This window comes from Pituophis catenifer, unplaced genomic scaffold (genome assembly GCF_029215685.1).
Source record: "Pituophis catenifer annectens isolate HBS135680 unplaced genomic scaffold, rPitCat1.0.hap2 SCAF_16, whole genome shotgun sequence".
Classification (NCBI taxonomy): Eukaryota; Metazoa; Chordata; class Lepidosauria; order Squamata; family Colubridae; genus Pituophis; species Pituophis catenifer.
Window position 1 is genome coordinate 10,428,432 of NW_027256896.1, and position 17,868 is coordinate 10,446,299.

Consider the following 17,868-nt stretch of genomic DNA (forward strand, 5'->3'; position numbering starts at 1 on the left):
TGGTTACGGACTGAGAAAGTGGAGCAGGGAGAACAGTAGGCAGTGAGAGCGAGTTGCTTCAACATTTAGTCCTTGACATGCGACCATAATGAAGCCTGCCCATTGCGGTTGTACGTTGTGACGGTGGTAAAGCGGGTCGGTGATGTGAGTGATCTGATTTTGTGATGTTTTTTGTGGTAGTTGTTCAGCACCCTCAGCGGTTGTTAAATATCATAATTGTTAAGCAAACCAGCAATTCCCAACGAGTGAAGTTTTGCCAGAAAAGGAAAGGGAGGGCCAGTTTTCTGCCAAAACATCCTAAAAAGCGGTCATGTGACCACCCATCCCCCAAGACCCTGCAAATGGTTGCTGAGCGCCCCAGGTTTTGTTGGCTTGACGGTGTACCTTTTTTTTCAGGTGGGCCGCAATTTGAATGGTCGCTAAGGGATTGGTCGTAACTCGAGAACTACATTGTACGTCAACAGTAGGGGATCGGGGACTGGCTTTCATTGAAAGTTGGGGTGATATTTGGGGAAAATGAGCGGAAACAACCGAACTGGGGAGTTTTAAAAGGCCAGAAATTGAGACTGTGGTCTTCCTTGTAGATAGAGCCCATCTGTGTTGGGTGAGAGCAAATATTTGTTCAGTTTACTGGTAAAAGCCTCCAGCACTTCTGGTTTTAATGATTCAGTATAAGGTTGTTTTGTGCCCCATCCCTCACTGCGTTGGTTTAGCTGTGGTCCATTCTAAACCTGAGCTTAAAGGAAAGGGGAGAGGGAGGGAGGGAAGGAAGGAAGGAAGGAAGGAAGGAAGGAAGGAAGGAAGGAAGGAAGGAAGGAAGCGATTAACCATATGTATTCAAGGAATCTATGGAAAGGGGAAAGAAGGAAGTAATTAACCATATGTATTCAAAGAAACTGGAAAGGAAAGGGGAAGGAAGGAAGCAATTAATCATATGTATTCAAAGAATCTATGGAAAGGGGAAGGAAGTAAGTAATTAACCATATGTATTCAAAGAAACTGGAAAGGAAAGGGGAAGGAAGGAAGCGATTAACCATATGTATTCAAAGAATCTATGGAAAGGGGAAGGAAGGAAGTAATTAACCATATGTATTCAAAGAAACTGGAAAGGAAAGGGGAAGGAAGGAAGCGATTAACCATATGTATTCAAAGAATCTATGGAAAGGGGAAGGAAGGAAGTAATTAACCATATGTATTCAAAGAAACTGGAAAGGAAAGGGGAAGGAAGGAAGAGATTAACCATATGTATTCAAAGAATCTATGGAAAGGGGAAGGAAGGAAGTAATTAACCATATGTATTCAAAGAAACTGGAAAGGAAAGGGGAAGGAAGGAAGAGATTAACCATATGTATTCAAAGAAACTGGAAAGGAAAGGGGAAGGAAGGAAGTAATTAACCATATGTATTCAAAGAAACTGGAAAGGAAAGGGGAAGGAAGGAATTAACTATGTATTCAAAGAATCTATGAAAAGGAAAGGAGAAGGAAGATAAGGAAGGAAAGGAAGGAAGGAAGGGATTAACCATATGTATTCAAAGAAACTATGAAAAGCGGAGGGGAGTGGGAGGGAAAGAAGGAAGGAAGGAAGAAAGGAAAGAAAAAGGAAAAGAAAAGGGAAAGATGAAAGAAAGAAGGAAGGAAGGAAAAGGAAAGAAATATAAAGGAAGAAGGAAGTCTGGGGAAGTGGCAATTTTGGAGAAAGCAGAGAAAATCAGACTGGAATTCTGTATGAGAATTGAAGAGCGCATCAGACATCAATGCCCGGAGGGAGGCAAAAGTTTCTGCCCTTGATGGCAATGCTAATATTTTCTCTGGGTCATCGTGCTAAGAGCAACGAACTCCGACACTGAAGCTCTGGGTCGCAGCCAGATGGGGAGCCGGGTTCAGTGGGCAGGTTTGGAGAAAGTGAAATGCCCTGGGGGAAAAAAAACCCAACAACTTGTGGTTCAAGGTCTGACTGGCATCTAAGAGCCCCAACATAAGATAAAGACAGTCTTTTTCTCCTTGATCATTCACTGCTTGCTTTGGTGCTCAAACCACTCATTTTTATCCCTCGTATTCTGTATGGAGGATTAAAGGTATCAAGTGTGCACTTTAGTCTAGAAAGGTAAGATAAAGATGATTTGATTTAATGCAGGAAATTTCCTCCAGTGAATGGCAGGTAAAACCCTTATGAGAGAGTCTAAGGCACCAGCCTAGAAACCAGGAAATTCTCAGTTCTAGTCTTGCCTTGGGCATGAAAGTTGGCTGGGTAACTTTGGGCCAATCACCAGGAGAGTGGGAGTTCTAGCTCTGCCTTAGTCGTGAAAGTTGGCTGAGTATCTTTGGGCCAATCACCAGGAGAGTGGGAGTTGGCATGAAAGTTGGCTGAGTAACTTTGGGCCAATCACCAGGAGACTGGGAGTTCTAGTCTTGCCTTGGGCATGAAAGTTGGCTGGGTAACTTTGGGCCAATCACCAGGAGACTGGGAGTTCTAGCTCTGCCTTAGGCACGAAAGTTGGCTGGGTAACTTTGGGCCAATCGCCAGAAGATTGAGAGTTCTAGTTTCACTTTAGGCATGAAAGCCAGCTGAGTGATTTTGACCAGTCCCCTTCTCTCCACCCTACCCGCCTCACAAGGTAGTTGTTGTGGAGAGAATAGGAGGAAGAAGCATGAAATATGTTTGCTGCCTTGAGTTATTTCTAAAAATAACCTAATAACTGCAGTGACTCACTTAACAGCTGCTTTGCTTAGCAACAGAAATTCTTGTCCCAATTGTTTTGATATTAAGTTGAGAACTACCTGTACAGGAACTCTCCTCACTAATTGGATGGTACAAATGTGTGTCAGCGCTGGGTTAAACCTATACAATTCTTAAGGGCCTATGAAGAAACTTTCAGCTGCTCCAATCTACGTATATTGCATAGATCTCTTTGATTAGATGAGAAGGCTCCAAACTTGGCAACTTGAAGACCTATGGACTTCAACTCCATAGGCTGAAGGAGCCTGGATAGCTCAGCAGACTAATGCATTGTAATTTAACTCCAGCTGTCTGCAATTAATAAGTTCGAATCTTGCTAGGCTCAAGGTTGATTCAGCCTTCCGTCCTTTCTAAGGTAGGTAAATTGAGGATCCAGTTTGTGGGGGCAATAAGCTGACTTTGTAAAAATATACAAAACTATGGCTATTGCTTAATGCATTGTAAGCTGCCCTGAGTCTCCAGAGAAAGGCGGCATATAAATCAAATAATAAAAAAAAAACTCCCAGAATTCTGCAGTGTTGGAGAAGTTGCCAAATTTGGAAACCCCTGAATTATACTCCTTTGAATACAGCGCAGATACCATCTAGTTTGGAGATTCAGAAGTTACGGGAGGGCCCAAAGACTAGGAAGACTTAAAGAGCTGCAGATTTGGGTGTCATATGGAGCTTCTTGTCCCACGCAGATCCCAATCTGAAATATGATTTGGATGGAGGAAATCATCATCATTTAACGACTCCATAATCCCTGGCGGGGTGGAGTCTGGGCAACTGAATGGAGCTAGTAGAGCGTTTAATGGCCGGATGCCCTTCCTGTCGCCAATGCAGATCTTTTTTCAGCAAATATATTCTCATTGTGCCCAGAGAGAGAAATATCTGCCTCTCCCTAGGATCGAACACTCCTGCATGGAGGAAATGAGGATGGTAAATAAAGGAAGTACCGGAGCCGCTAATAAAAAGGAAGGACCGTCTAGTAGTCTGTTTTCCAGGCTTGGGGGTGGAACGTTTCAGCTCTCGGAAGTAATCGTTTTAATTTTGCACACAAGGCTAGAGTGGTGGCTGTATTTCCTAAACCAGTAGTAAACTATGGATTATTTTACTTGGAACTCCTTGAAGGTATCTAGTGCAGGGGTCTCCAACCTCCAAGCTAAACTGGCTGAGGAATTCTGGAAATTGAAGTCCATGAGTCTTAAAGTTGCCAAGGTTGGAAACCCCTGATCTAGTGGCTTTGTATGGACCAGAGAAACAAAATTTAGAATAGAATAGAATAGAATAGAATAGAATAGAATAGAATAGAATAGAATAGAATAGAATAGAATAGAATAGAATAGAATAGAATAGTTTATTGGCTATGTGTAATCGGACACACAAGGAATTTGTCTCCGGTGCATAAACTCTCAGAATAGAATAACAGAGTTGGAAGGGACCTTGGAGGTCTTCTAGTCCAACCCCCTGCTTAGGCAGGAAACCCTACACCACTTCAGACAAATATGTCTAAAATTATGGAAGGAGATCTGGTCTTGTTTTTTCTTTTCTTTTCTTTTCTTTTCTTTTCTTTTCTCTTCTTTTCTTTTCTTTTCTTTTCTTTTCTTTTCTTTTCTTTTCTTTTCTTGTTTTCTCTTCTCTTCTCTTCTCTTCTCTTCTCTTCTCTTCTCTTCTCTTCTCTTCTCTTCTCTTCTCTCCCTTTCCTTTCCTTTCCTTTCCTTTCCTTTGTGCAGCCGATGGGGTCACTGCTACTTGTATGGATTGTTTCTGGAGGGCACCCTTTGTTTTAAAGGGGGAGGCCCCTAATGGTCATCTGCGGTTCTGCTCAATTCATCGCGCCCAACTCTTCCGTCTGATGGAGAAAAAAAAAAATGCCCTTTTTTGCCTCCAGTGTTTTTAATGGCGAAATGACCAAAACGGAGACGAGGAAAAAAAGGCCATCATCTCGTGTCCCAGACTCCTTTCATATGGAAAGAAGAAGTTGTTTAAGCCCTGCTTTGCTACTACAATGTAGGACTCCGCGGGCTGGCTGGGCGCAAGAGCCCGCGGGAGCGCGCCTGGCTCCGGCTGCGCTCGGGAGGAGGAGGAGGGCTAGTCGGTCTCTTTTAAGGAAAGCCCCCAGCCTTCCGCCCAGCCCTCCCGCCGGCCCTGGGGTGGAGCCAAGGGGGCTGCTGCAGAAGCCGGAGCAGCGGCCCCCGAGGCTATAAACCCGGCCGGCCCCTCTCTTGCCCGGCTAAGCAGGCAGGCAGGCAGGCAGGCAGGCATGGGGGTGCTGCAGCGCTGCCTGGCGCGGGGACATTGGCGCTTGGGGAGCCTCCAGCCGCTGGCCGCTGCGCCCTGCCTTCGCCTTCCCGGAGCGCGGCTGTACAGCTCGGGTGAGTGAGTGAAGGGAGATCTCCGGGTCTTTGGGGGGCGATCGGGTCTCGCGTGGGAAACAGGCAAGCCCTTTCCTCCCTCCCTCCCTCCCTCCCTGCCTGCCTGCCTGCCTGCCTGCCTGCCTGCCTTTCTCTCCAAAGGCTGCGCGCCCTGGGCGCAAAGGAGACGAAAGGCAGCGCTGCGCCCGAGGCAGATTGGCATCTCTGGGTGGGGGGCACCCGGTTGGGGCATCTCTTTGGAAGGAAACTTTGGCCGGGCACATCTGGCAAGAGGTTCCTTCGGGGATGGCGGAGAGGGGGCAGTTTGGATGGCCTCGGGTGGTATTTTGCTTTCCGAGCTTCCCATCCTCCAGACAGAGCAAGGGTGTCCAAACTTGGCAACTTTGAAGACTTGGGGATTTCAACTCCCAGAATTCCCCAATTCTGGGATTTGAAATTCCCAAGTCTTCAAAGTTGCCAAGTTTGGACACCCCTGTTTCAGAGCAGGTACAGGTTCCCTGGACATTGCTGAGGATCGCTTTCTGGGGACCGGGCACCGGGCACCAGGCACGCTCTTTTCTCCCAAGTTGAAGGGCATCTCTAGAGACAGGCCAGGTTGAGCAAGGCTGATTGTGAAAGTTGGGCATTCCGCGGGCCTGTTTCATAGGAACAGCCTGTAGCACTGATGAACCTTCCTGTCAGATTCCAGGTTCCGCAAGGGCAGCCCTACAGACAGAATCACGGTACTTTGCAATTTGAAAAAGGCTACCGAATTCAGGGTGGCATCAGCCTACCTGGATGGTCATCCCACAAGTCCAGATCAGGGGTGCTATTCAGCAGGTTCCGATAGGTTCTGGTGAACCTGTAGCGGAAATTTTGAGCAGTTCGGAGAAACGGTCGCGGAAATTTTGAATAGCTTTGAGAATCGGCAAATACCACCTCTGGCTGGCCCCAGAGTGGGGTAGGAATGGAGATTTTGCAATATCCTTCCCCCAGGAATGGGGTGGGAATGGAGATTTTGCAATATCTTTCCCTCCAGGAGTGGGGTAGGAATGGAGATTTTGCAATATCCTTCCTCCAGGAATGGGGTGGGAATGGGGGTTTTGCAATATCTTTCCCCCCAGGAATGGGGTGGGAATGGAGATTTTGCAATATCTTTCCCCCAGGAGTGGGGAGGGAATGGGAATTTTGCAGCATCCTTCCCCTGCCACACCCACCAAGCCACGCCCACAGAACCAGTAGTAAAAAAATATTGAATTCCACCACTTGTCCAAGCAAGGGGGAGCCCTGCTGGCACAACTGTGTTTGCTGGTTGTGCTGTGAAGGCTTCCTCTGGGATCTTTTGCCAATGACTCTGCCTTTTAGCTAGCAAAGCTGGGATCTCCTGGTGGTCTCCATATTCAAGCCTTAGCCAACCTGACCGCCCTCTCCAACTTCAACCCGAAGGAGGATAATCGGGGGAGAAAAATCACAGGCACAAATCATACCAGTATCCTTATTCCTCTCATTTAGTATTTCTCATTGTCAGCAAGTTTCAGAAGTGTGGACTTCAACTTCCAGAATTCCCCCACCAGCCTACATGCACCTTGGCTGGGGAATTCTGGGAGTTGAAGCCATTACATCTTGCCAAGGTTGAAAAACACCACTCTTAATTAAAGATGTCCTCGTTTAATGTTCGTCTTGAGTTCTTTCTGTTTGCAACGCCGCAATTTATTTATTTTGGTTAAACTTGGATCCTGCCATGTACGATTCCCAAGCAAAATCCGGGTGCTTAAAACCCCAAGTTTCTTTAATTATAGCTTGTTGAATAAATTTAGTGTACATACTGAGCTGCGAACCATGGTTTACATGATGCCATTAAGCTGCACGTTTCAACATAGCTTAACATGACGTTAAACTTAGTAAACTCTTCCCAGCATCATCCTTTCCAGTTACGCTTCCCTGCCTTTCAAATACCGTATTTTTCGGACTATAAGATGCACTGGTGTATAAGATGCACCAAGATTTCGAAGAGGTAAGTAATAAAAAAAAGTTTTTGCCCACTCTGGCCCTCAGGAGCACTCTGCAGATCTCCCAAACTCTCTGCGTGCCCAATTTTTTGCGAAAATCAGCTGAAAAATGGGTCATTTTTCACCCATTTTTGCAAAAAATGAGGTATGCAGAAGGTTTGGGAGGCCTGCAGAGTGCTCCTGGGGGCTGGGGGAGGGCAAAAACGCCCCCGTTTTTGCGAAAATTGGGCGGAAAATAGGCCTGTTTTTTGCAAAAATGGAACGAGAGGGGCAGGGCTTCGGGAGGCCAAAAATGGCTGTATTCGGTGTATAAAATGCACCAACATTTCCACCCTCTTTTAGGGGTGTGGGGAAGGTGCGTCTTATACTCCAAAAAATACGGTAATATTCAGCATCTCTCTTCTTTGCTTTCCAGACTTATACACCATCACCAGGAAGTTAATACCACTGGGAAAAGGAGGGACAATAAAAAAAAAAAAGCTTGGAGCATAAAGCTTTATGCTTTTCACTGCTTTTTTTTTTTTCAAAGTCTTGGGAACTGACTAGGCAATCCGTTCTCACTTTACTTCTTTTTTTCATTGATGACTTCAAAATTGTTAGAGGGCATCGGTCAACCACTTCAACTGTTTTTCCCTCTTTCCCGAGAATGGAATCAAATTTGCATTTTAATTTCAAAACATCCTAAAGAAGGAGAGCCCTTCTTTTAAAGAGAAACCCGTTTGAGTCCAACAAGTAACCTTCAGCAGTATTGGACTATGTCAGTTCTGTAGAATTCGGCTGCGATGATGGAAACCATCCTCTCTTCTGTTGTAACCTCTCTTCTTAAGCCACCATTTAGGAAGTTTTAAATGGGAGACCAGGAAAATAATCCCCTGAAGGGTTTGCCACATACATGTCAGACAATAGCTGAATTCACCCCTTAAGTCAAGTCATCAGGTGGATACTTAGATAGTTAGATAAGATAAGCTGCATGAAACCTAGTGTTTCCACTACGCTTACTTAAAATAAACCATGCTTTTGTGCTGTGATGTATGAACGAATTCGCATTAGTTAGAACTAGGGAATTGGACTAGTTCACACTGAACTAGTCCACTTCGCTAGTTCTAACTAATGTGAATTTGCTCCCACTTGGGCAAATTTGCTCAGAAGTTGAGAATGATTGCTAGTCCGTGATTGGACTAGTTCGCACTGAATTAGTCCAATCACGGATTAGCAGTCATTCTCAAGTTCTCAGGCATGAAGATTCCTTTTTGATCAAATCAGTGCTGAATGTTAACATTGGAGATCTTCTTTGGTGCTGGAAAAGACTCCTGTGAGTCCCTTGGACTGCAAGGCGATCCAACCGGTTAGTCCTAGAGGAGATCAAACCTGACTGCTCTTTAGAAGGCCAGATCCTGAAGAGGAAACTCAAATACTTTGGCCACCAAATGAGAAGGAAGGACTCCCTGGAGAAGAGCCGAATGCTGGGAACGATGGAGGGCAAAAGGAGAAGAAGGGGACGGCAGAGAAGGAGGTGGCTGGATGGAGTCACTGAAGCAGTTGGCATGAGCTTAAATGGACTCCAGGGGATGGTAGAGGACAGGAAGTCCTGGAGGAACGTTGTCCATGGGGCCACGATGGGTCAGACATGACTTCGCAACTACCAACAAGCCAGTTCAAAAACACTGCTAAATTGGACCTAGTATCTCCTGATGAAACACGGATGGACTTCATGAACCAAAGCATCTTTGCTTCACTGTGACTCACTGAATGAAGGACACTTGGCCAGTTGTGAACAATATACAGTCACCGGCCATGGATTACAACTCCTAGCCCTTGGGCTCACTCAGCCCATAATCCTGAAGCCATGTAAACCAGTCCTGTCTTAGTTCACATGTTAAGGCCATTATTTGGTTTTGTCTTGGGTCAATGATATTAAAGTAGTGTAGTACTCAAAGCCCTTCTACCTCTGAGTCTGGAAATATATATATATATATATACACACACAAATGTTCTTTTTTGAATTAGATAAGCCACCCAGAATAAGTTTGGAGCTGGGCAGGCTTCTAAATCAAATCAAATAGCCCATGATGGTCACTTTTCCAACTGGGTCTTATTAATGAATTCTAGCACATGACACCTGTTGCACCCCAAGATCCCACCTGCAAACTTTATAAAATAACAGAGTTGGAAGGGAGCTCGAAGGGACCAGAGAAGAGAAGAGAAGAGAAGAGAAGAGAAGAGAAGAGAAGAGAAGAGAAGAGAACAGAACAGAACAGAACAGAACAGAACAGAACAGAACAGAACAGAACAGAACAGAACAGAATAACAGAGTTGGAAGGCACCTTGGAGGTCTTCTAATACAACCCCCTGCTTAGGCAGGAAACCCTCCACCACTTCAGACAAATAGTTATCCAACATCTTCTTAAAAACTTCCAGTGTTGGAGCATTTACAACTTCTGGAGGCAAGTGGTTCCATTAATTCATTGTTCTCACTGTCAGGAAATTTCTCCTTAGTTCTAAGTTGCTTCTCTCTTGGATTAGTTTCCACCCGTTGCTTCTTCTCCTGCCCTCAAGTGCTTTGGAGAATAGCTTGACTCTCTCTTCTCTGTGACATCCCCTGAGATATTGGAAGATTGCTATCATGTCACCCCTAGTCCTTCTTTTCATTAAACTAGCCATGCTCAGTTCCTGCAACCGTTCTTCATATGTTTTAAGCTCCGGTCCCCTAATCCTCTTTGTTGCTCTTCTCTGAACTCTTTCTAGACTCTCAACATCTTTTTTACATCGCGGAGACCAAAACTGGATGCGGGATTCCAAGTATGGCCTTACCAAGGCCTTATAAAGTGGTCTTAACACTTCACATGATCTTGATTCTATCCCTCTGTTGATGCAGCCTCATGGACCGAATCCCACTTTTCATTCGTATTGCTGTGTTTCCCCTTAAAGGACATTTTCTTCCCAGACATTTTACCATGTGATGATCTGGAACAGTAGCTATAGAAACAGGTGCAACACCCTAGAGAATGGCTTATGCGTGCGCATGCGCACAGAGAGAGAGAGAGCTTGAATCGCAAAGCCTCGGCGGCCCCCATTGCTTGCAGAGACACACAATTTCGCTTTGCCAGGTGTCTCTGCCGGCAACCGCCAGAGAGCAAATTAATCACCAGGAATCAGACAGTGTGCTTGGAGCATGTCCAGCCAACCTTTGCTGACCTCAAAGACTCAAGAGAGCCGTAAACTGGGATCATCTGAATTTAATGATTGGCAATTTGATTCCCCAGGATTTCAAAAAGCAAGCCGGTGGGGCGGGGGGGAGGGTTCCCCAGCTCCTTGAAGTTCAAGGATTGTGAAGCTGTGTCAGTTCTTCCTTTACGAAGACAAGGAAGTACGAGATCCCGAAAAGCAGGAATAAAGGAGGGACGAGAAAGCGAGACCTGTGAAATTCCCACTGAATCGGATTGCTTTAATCCACCGTTCATCAATCTTGGCAATCTTTTAAGATGTGTGGGCTTCAACTCTGCTAGCTGGGGAATTCTGGGAGCCGAAGTCCACACATCTTAAATTTGCCACGGTTGAGAAATAGTGGTTTTAATTTGCCATAGAACTGGTGTTCAAAGTTACAAGACAGCTCAACTTCCAAATATCTATGGAGATTCTCAGTCATCCAGGGCATGGCTGTCCTAAAAGTGCTTTTTCGAAAGGCAACTGGACTTTTTTCTTTTTCTTTGAAGATGTTTCGCTTCTCACTCAAGAAGCTTCTTTAGTTCTTCAGAACTGAAGAAGCTTCTTGGATGAGAAGCAAAATGCCTTTAAGGAAAAACCAAATCCAGTTGCCTTTCGAAAAAGCACCTTTGGGATCAACTTCCAAATCTCTTGCCGTTTTCCATGCAAGGGAGCCACCTTGCCTTGGCTAAGAACGCTGAGGTCTAGCATCTTGTTTACCGGCGTAAGCATTGACTTTCAATTTTTTTATAGAAGCGAATGCCTGCTAAATTAATGAGGCCGCCAAGGGTTGAAAAACAGGTGTGCCGGATCACTTCAAAGATCAATTCAGCCTGCCAGTAGTTGGAAACAGCATAAATATGATGAATTGATGAATTATAGATGGTCCTTGATTTACAGTCATTTGTTTAGCAACCGTTGGAAAGAGAAAACGTGGCTTACGATGGGTCCTTGCGCTTATGACTGTTGTAGCATCCTCACAGTTCTGTGATCGCCGCTTGCGACCATCCCAGCCGGCTTCCAACACGCAAAGACAATTAAAGGGAGCTGGACTCACTTAACAACTGTGTGATTCACTTAACAACCACCTTGCTTAGCCACAGAAATTCTGGTCCTCATTGTGGCCGTAAATCAAAGATGATCTGTAACGGGGGTCTCCAACCTTGGCAACTTTAAGCCTGGTGGACTTCAAATCCCAGAATTCCCCAGCCAGGGAATTCTGGGAATTAAAGTCCACCAGGCTTAAAATTAGCAAGGTTGGAGACCCCTGGTCTGTAATGAATGAATGAACTAGCAAACTGCAGGCAGGACTTGAATGTGGCTTGTCCTTCTGTGACTTAACATGCGTGAACCCCATCACCAGCCTTCGTGAACCATGGCTTATGGCTTAGAATAGCAGATGAAACCTAACCAATTGTGGCTGATTCTTTGAGCCGTAGTTAAATTTAATAATAACAATAATAAGCACTGGCTGTAATGACTAGAAACCTCCCACCGATTTGTCAAAGCTTCTTTCCGAGTCAGGCGCTTTGTTGCCATCTTGTGGCAGGGAGTTCCGCAGTTCAAATCCATTCCTTGCAACAACAACAAAAATCCTTCTTTTTGTCAGCTCTAAATCACCCAGAAATCAGGGTGGTCTCCTCAGGTTGGGTTTCAATACCCCCAGGTGGGTGTGATAGGAGGAAGACTGTTCGGTGCCAACTTACAGCCCTTTCTTTGCTTGGCAGGCGTAGGTGAGCTGCAGGAGCGCACATTGATCGCAGTGAAGCCGGACGGAGTCCAGAGAAGGCTGATTGGAGATGTCATCAAACGCTTCGAGAAACGGGGATTTAAACTGGTGGGACTCAAGTTGCTCCAGGTAAGCATCGGGGAATAATAAAATAGAGAAAATAGAATAGAATAGAATAGAATAGAATAGAATAGAATAGAATAGAATAGAATAGAATAGAATAGAATCTGGAAGGGACCTTGGAGGTCTTCTAGTCCAGCCCCCTGCTCAAGCAGGAGAACCTATACCATCTCAGATAAGTGACTGTCCAGTCTCTTCAAAAAAAAAAACAAACAAACCAGAAAGTCCAGTTGCCTCTTGAATTAAAATTAGAAATAATAGGAATAGGAGTAATAGGAATAGAATAGAATAGAATAGAATAGAATAGAATAGAATAGAATAGTATAGTATAGTATAGTATAGTATAGTATAGTATAGTATAGTATAGTATAGAATAGAATAGAATAGAATAGAATAGAATAGAATAGAATAGAATAGAATAGAATAGAATAGAATAGAATAGAATAGAATAACAGAGTTGGAAGGGACCTTGGAGGTTTTCTAGTCCAACCCCCTGCTTAGGCAGGAAACCCTACACCACTTGTGACAAATGGTTGTTCAATCTCTTTTTAAAAAAACTCCCAGTGTTGGAGCATTCACTCCAACTTCTGGAGGCAAGTTGTTCCACTGATTCATTGTTCTCACTGTCAGGAAATTTCTGCTTAGTTCTAAGTTGCTTCTCTCCTTGATGAGTTTCCACCCATTGCTTCTTGTCCTGCCCTCAGGTGCTTTGGAGAATAGCTTGACTCCCTCTTCTTTGGGGCAGCCCCTGAGATATTGGAAGACTGCTATCATGTCTCCCCTAGTCCTTCTTTTCATCAAACTAGACATACCCAGTTCCTGCAACCGTTCTTTATAAGATAACTGAGACCTGTTTGCACGAGCACCCACCAATTAAAACCTGTAGCTCTGAAAAACCAGGCTTGTCAGATGCGACTCTTTTCCATCCTGCTCTGTGTTTACATGTGCTTCATTGATTTTGAAAAAGCATTTGATAAAATAAGACACAGCAAACTATTACAAATCCTGAAACAAGTGGGACTAGATGACAAAGACATCCGAATCATAAAGAATCTGTATTAGCATCAGGTAGCAAATGTGAGACTCGGCCAAAAAATACTCAGATGATGCAGAAATACGAAGAGGGGGGTCAGACAGGGCTGTATTCTGTCTCCGCTGTTGTTTAACATCTACTGGAAAACACCGATGCTGGCCTCAAAGTAAACGGATCAACAATTTAAGATATGCTGATGATACAGTTCAGCTTGCCAGTAAGCATGAAGACCTTCAGCTCCTCATCAACAGTCACAAAAATATCGGAAAAATACGGCTTGAAGCTTAGCATCTCAAAAACCAAGATCATGGTCGTCAGCAAACAACCCATTAATTTACCACTGATAAATTCGGAAGGAATACCACTAAGAAAAGTCGAAAGGATCACATACCTCGCTTCTAATTTACATGAAAGCTGGGACATGATCAGTGAAGTAAAGACAAGGGTAGAGAAAGCTCGAACGGCATTTTTCAAAATGAAAAAGACCTTCTGCAGTCACGGCATAAATCTAAGATTGAAAATCAGGCTTGTCTGATGTTACATCTTTTCTATCCTGCTCTACGGAGTAGAGAGTTGGTCTCTCATGGAAAGCCACTTGAAGAAACTAGAAGCATTTGAAATGTGGATTTACAGGCGGCTGTTATGTATAAGTTGGGTTAACAAAATCAGAAATGAGGAGGTGATAAGCCTCCTGGGAAAGCCAAGGGAAATCATCAAAGCCATTAAAAAGCGAAAGTTAGAATATTTTGGACATGTGATGCGACACCCAGAAAAATGCGGCATCCTTCACTTAATCCTCCAGGGAAAGATTGAAGGCAAATGAGGTCCAGGCAGAAGAAGAAGATCATGGCTTCAAAATCTAAGGGACCGGTTTGGACAAAACTAAGCAGCCCTTTTTCATGCCGCTGTTGATAAAAATAAAATCACCAACATGATCGCCAACGTCCGATGACGGAGGTGGCACAACAAGAAGAAGAAGCTCTCATCCCCTCACCTGCCCTGGGGGAGGAGATGAGAAATTGGGGGTGCCATTTTCACGAGAAGGAGGATCATGACCAATTTTCTTTTTCCTTTTTTGTGGCTGATTTTATTCAAGTTTATGACAAAGTGAAATTCAAATACAGACAAAAGCTAAGTGGAAAAGACGGAAAGAAAAGTGTCAAAAAAGAGAGGGATAAAAAAACAGAACTTTTTTTCAGTGCAGTAGAATGCAAAAAACAAAAAAACAAAAAACCAGCCTCAGTCTTTTGCTTTTACATTTCTAGATCTTCTGAGCCATCTCTAAAACAGCAAAATGATTCTAATCTACAATTAGAATTTCAGGGTGTTGGGTTTTTTCCCCCCAGTTCTGAGCACAAAATCCAGAAATGGCTTCCAAATGGAAACAAAACTTGATGAATTCTTCTCTTTAATTAAAACAGTCAATTTTGCCATCTGTGCCAACTTTACTGCCTCTATCATCTGTTCTTCTGCTGTGGGAATTATGTACCATTCCATATTTTTTGCATATTTCCTGGTCTGGACTAGCTCACAATTACTTCCTTCCCTTCCAGGCCACCGAAGGGATCCTGGCTGAACATTACCATGAGCTGCGCCGGAAGCCGTTTTACCACGATCTGCTTCAGTACATGACCTCTGGGCCCGTCGTTGCCATGGTAAAGTGATTTTCTATACTGGTCCTGTTGTCTTCGATACTGGAGAGGGTTAGAATGTCCAGTTTCATTTCAGGAGTAAAGTCTCTCTGTCTCTGTCTCTGTCTCTGTCTCTGTTTCTGTCTCTGTCTCTGTCTCTCTCTCTCTCTCTCTCTCTCTGTCTCTGTCTCTCTCTCTCTCTCTCTCTCTGTCTCTGTCTCTCTCTCTGTCTCTCTGTCTCTGTCTCTGTCTCTGTCTCTGTCTCTGTTTCTGTCTCTGTCTCTCTCTCTCTCTCTCTCTCTCTCTCTCTCTCTCTCTGTCTCTCTCTCTGTCTCTCTGTCTCTGTCTCTGTCTCTGTCTCTCTCTCTCTCTGACTCTGTCTCTCTATCTGTATCTCTGTCTCTCTGTCTCTCTTTGTCTCTTCTCTCTCTCTCTGTCTCTCTGCCTCTCTCTGTGTCTCTGTCTCTCTATGTGTGTGTGTGTGTGTGTGTGTGTGTGTGTGTGTCTGTGTCTCTGTCTCTCTCTCTCTGTGTCTCTGTCTCTGTCTCTCTCTGTGTCTCTGTCTCTGTCTCTGTCTCTCTGACTCTGTCTCTCTATCTGTCTCTCTGTCTCTGTCTCTCTTGGTCTCTTGTCTCTCTCTCTCTCTCTCTCTTGGTCTCTCTATCTCTCTGCCTCTCTCTGTGTCTCTGTCTCTGTGTGTGTGTGTGTGTGTGTGTGTGTGTGTGTGTGTGTGTGTCTGTCTTTCTGTGTCTGTGTGTGTGTCTGTGTGTCTGTGTCTGTCTCTCTCTGTCTCTTTCTGTGGCTCTGTCTCTCTCTGTCTCTCCCTCTCCCTCTGTCTCTCTCTCTCTGTCTCTGTCTATGTCTCTCTCTGTCTCTGGTGTGTGTATGTGTCTCTGTCTCTCTCTCCCTCACACTCACACACATGCAGACAGACACAGACACACAGGAATGGATGGATGGAAGATAGATAGATAGATAGATAGATACCATAGTATAGAGATAGATAGATAAGAGATAGAGACAGACAGATGACTGATAGATCAACAGTTAGATGGATACATGGTAGATTGATAGGTAGATCATAGATAGAGCCATGATGGCGCAGTGGGTTAGAATGCAGTATTGCAGGCTAATTATGCCAACTGCCAAGAGTTTGATCCTGACCAGCTCAAGGTTGACTCAGCCTTACGTCATTCTGACATTGGTAAAATGTGGAACCAGATTGTTGGGGACAATAGGCTGACTCTGTAAACCGCTTAGAGAGGGTTGTAAATCACTGTAAAGCGGTATATAAGTGCTATTGCTATTGCTAGATAGACAGAGACAGGCAGACAGTCAGATGATAACTAGCTGATAGATAGACAGACAGACAGATAGAGCCCTTGCATACACAAACTGTATGTATGTATGCATATTTTAGGAGTGGATGACTGTAATAAAGTTAAGGAAGGAACTACAGCGATAAACAAAATAGATTACATATGTAGTGCATCTTAAATTCAATCCAATTCTTTCTCTTCCTGATTTTTGTCGAATTACACAGCTTTGCCCTTTTTCCTCTTATAACCTGTAGGTGTGGGAAGGTTACAACGTTGTCAAGACTTCCAGGGCCATGGTGGGAGAGACCAACCCGGCTGAAGCCAAGCCAGGCACTGTCCGGGGTGATTTCAGCATCCACGTTAGCAGGTACAAGAGGGTTGGTGATCAAGAGCCCATGATATCTGATTGGGGACTTCTGTGTTCAGATAAAAGACAGTTCAGTGTCCTGGTTAAGGCACCAAGCTAGAAACTAGGAGACTGTGAGTTCTAGTCTTATCTTAGATGAAAGCCAGCTGAGTGACTTTGAGCCAATTACCAGGAGATGGTGAGTTCTAGTGCTGTTTTAGGCATGAAAGCCAGCTGAGTGCCTTTGGGCCAGTCACCAGGAGATGGTGAGTTCTAGTGCTGCCTTAGGCATGAAAGCCAGCTGGGTGACTTTGGGCCAATTACCTGAAGATGGTGAGTTCTAGTCCCACCTTAGGCACAAAGCCAGCTGGGTAGCCTTGAGCCAGTCACTCCTTCTGAGCCCTAGGAAGGAGACAATGGCAAAACCACTTCTGAAAAACCTTGGGCATGAAAGCCAGCTGGGTGACTTTGGGCCAATTACCTGAAGATGGTGAGTTCTAGTCCCACCTTAGGCACAAAGCCATCTGGGTAGCCTTGAGCCAGTCACTCCTTCTGAGCCCTAGGAAGGAGACAATGGCAAAACCACTTCTGAAAAACCTTGCCAAGAAAACTTTATGCATTTGTCCAGGTAAGATTCTTGGCACCCCATTTTAGTCTCCCATCCAATTTCTGACCTGGTCCCATCCTTCTTAGCTTTTGGAGAACAGACACAGTGATGCCCTCACCAAACTGAATGTTTCGTGGCCCCTTTTTTCCCCTTACAAACAGGAATGTCGTCCATGCCAGCGACTCGGTGGAGACGGCGCAGCGAGAAATCAGTCTTTGGTTTCGCAGCAACGAGCTGATTGACTGGGATTGTTGTGATCACAAGGTCATGTATGAACCATGACGTGGCCTCTCCCATTTCCGGACATGGGATCTACTACCTCGGGCTCACTCACTTGTTGCCTTCCTGGAAGATCGGGTGTTTTTCAGCCTGTGCATCACAGGTTTAAATCTCAGGGGTCTTTGAGAGGAGGCGAACCATGTGCCAAGACTTTGCTCAAGGCAGAAGACTGTGCCAGGCCTCTTCCAATGCCCGTTTTGCCAGCTGTCCAGGACCGTGCTGTTATTTTTGGGAGTACGGTTCTTAATGGGATATTCATTAAAAAGAAGTCAATTTTAATTTTTTGGCGGTATTTCTAACATTGTGTTGGGAAGGAAGGTCTCGTTTTATCTTCACCTGTAGCCTGTTGGCGTTGCAACACTCCAGCACACACCACACCCCCAACACACACCAAATATTTCATTTCTTCTGCCATCATTTGAGTGGATGGAAGGTCCGCCTTGACTTATCCGGACTGCCAGGATAAGAAAAAAAATTAGTTTTTTCCCTTAATTCTTATTCACCCTCTCTCTAGGAGAA

At 44.7% G+C, this 17,868-nt stretch overlaps 1 protein-coding gene across 1 annotated transcript; it reads left to right on the forward strand.

The window, feature by feature from the left end:
- The first annotated feature begins 4,936 nt into the window (after nucleotides 1-4,936).
- Nucleotides 4,937-17,633, forward strand: NME4 (NME/NM23 nucleoside diphosphate kinase 4). The gene is made up of 5 exons (XM_070955118.1): nucleotides 4,937-5,093; nucleotides 12,013-12,143; nucleotides 14,721-14,822; nucleotides 16,372-16,484; nucleotides 17,232-17,633. Exons 1-5 carry the CDS (start codon nucleotides 4,982-4,984, stop codon nucleotides 17,350-17,352), a joined length of 579 nt encoding a protein of 192 aa, XP_070811219.1. The 5' UTR covers nucleotides 4,937-4,981; the 3' UTR covers nucleotides 17,353-17,633.
- Nucleotides 17,634-17,868: the final 235 nt, after the last annotated feature.

What these genes read in the sequence shown, in the direction of transcription:
- NME4 (XM_070955118.1), top strand. Translation starts at nt 4,982, where the DNA reads ATGGGGGTGCTGCAGCGCTGCCTGGCGCGGGGACATTGGCGCTTGGGG. An exon ending in TGGGACTCAAGTTGCTCCAG is followed by an intron (nt 12,144 to 14,720) that starts GTAAGCATCGGG and finishes CTTCCCTTCCAG; the next exon opens with GCCACCGAAGGGATCCTGGC. An exon ending in CTGGGCCCGTCGTTGCCATG is followed by an intron (nt 14,823 to 16,371) that starts GTAAAGTGATTT and finishes TATAACCTGTAG; the next exon opens with GTGTGGGAAGGTTACAACGT.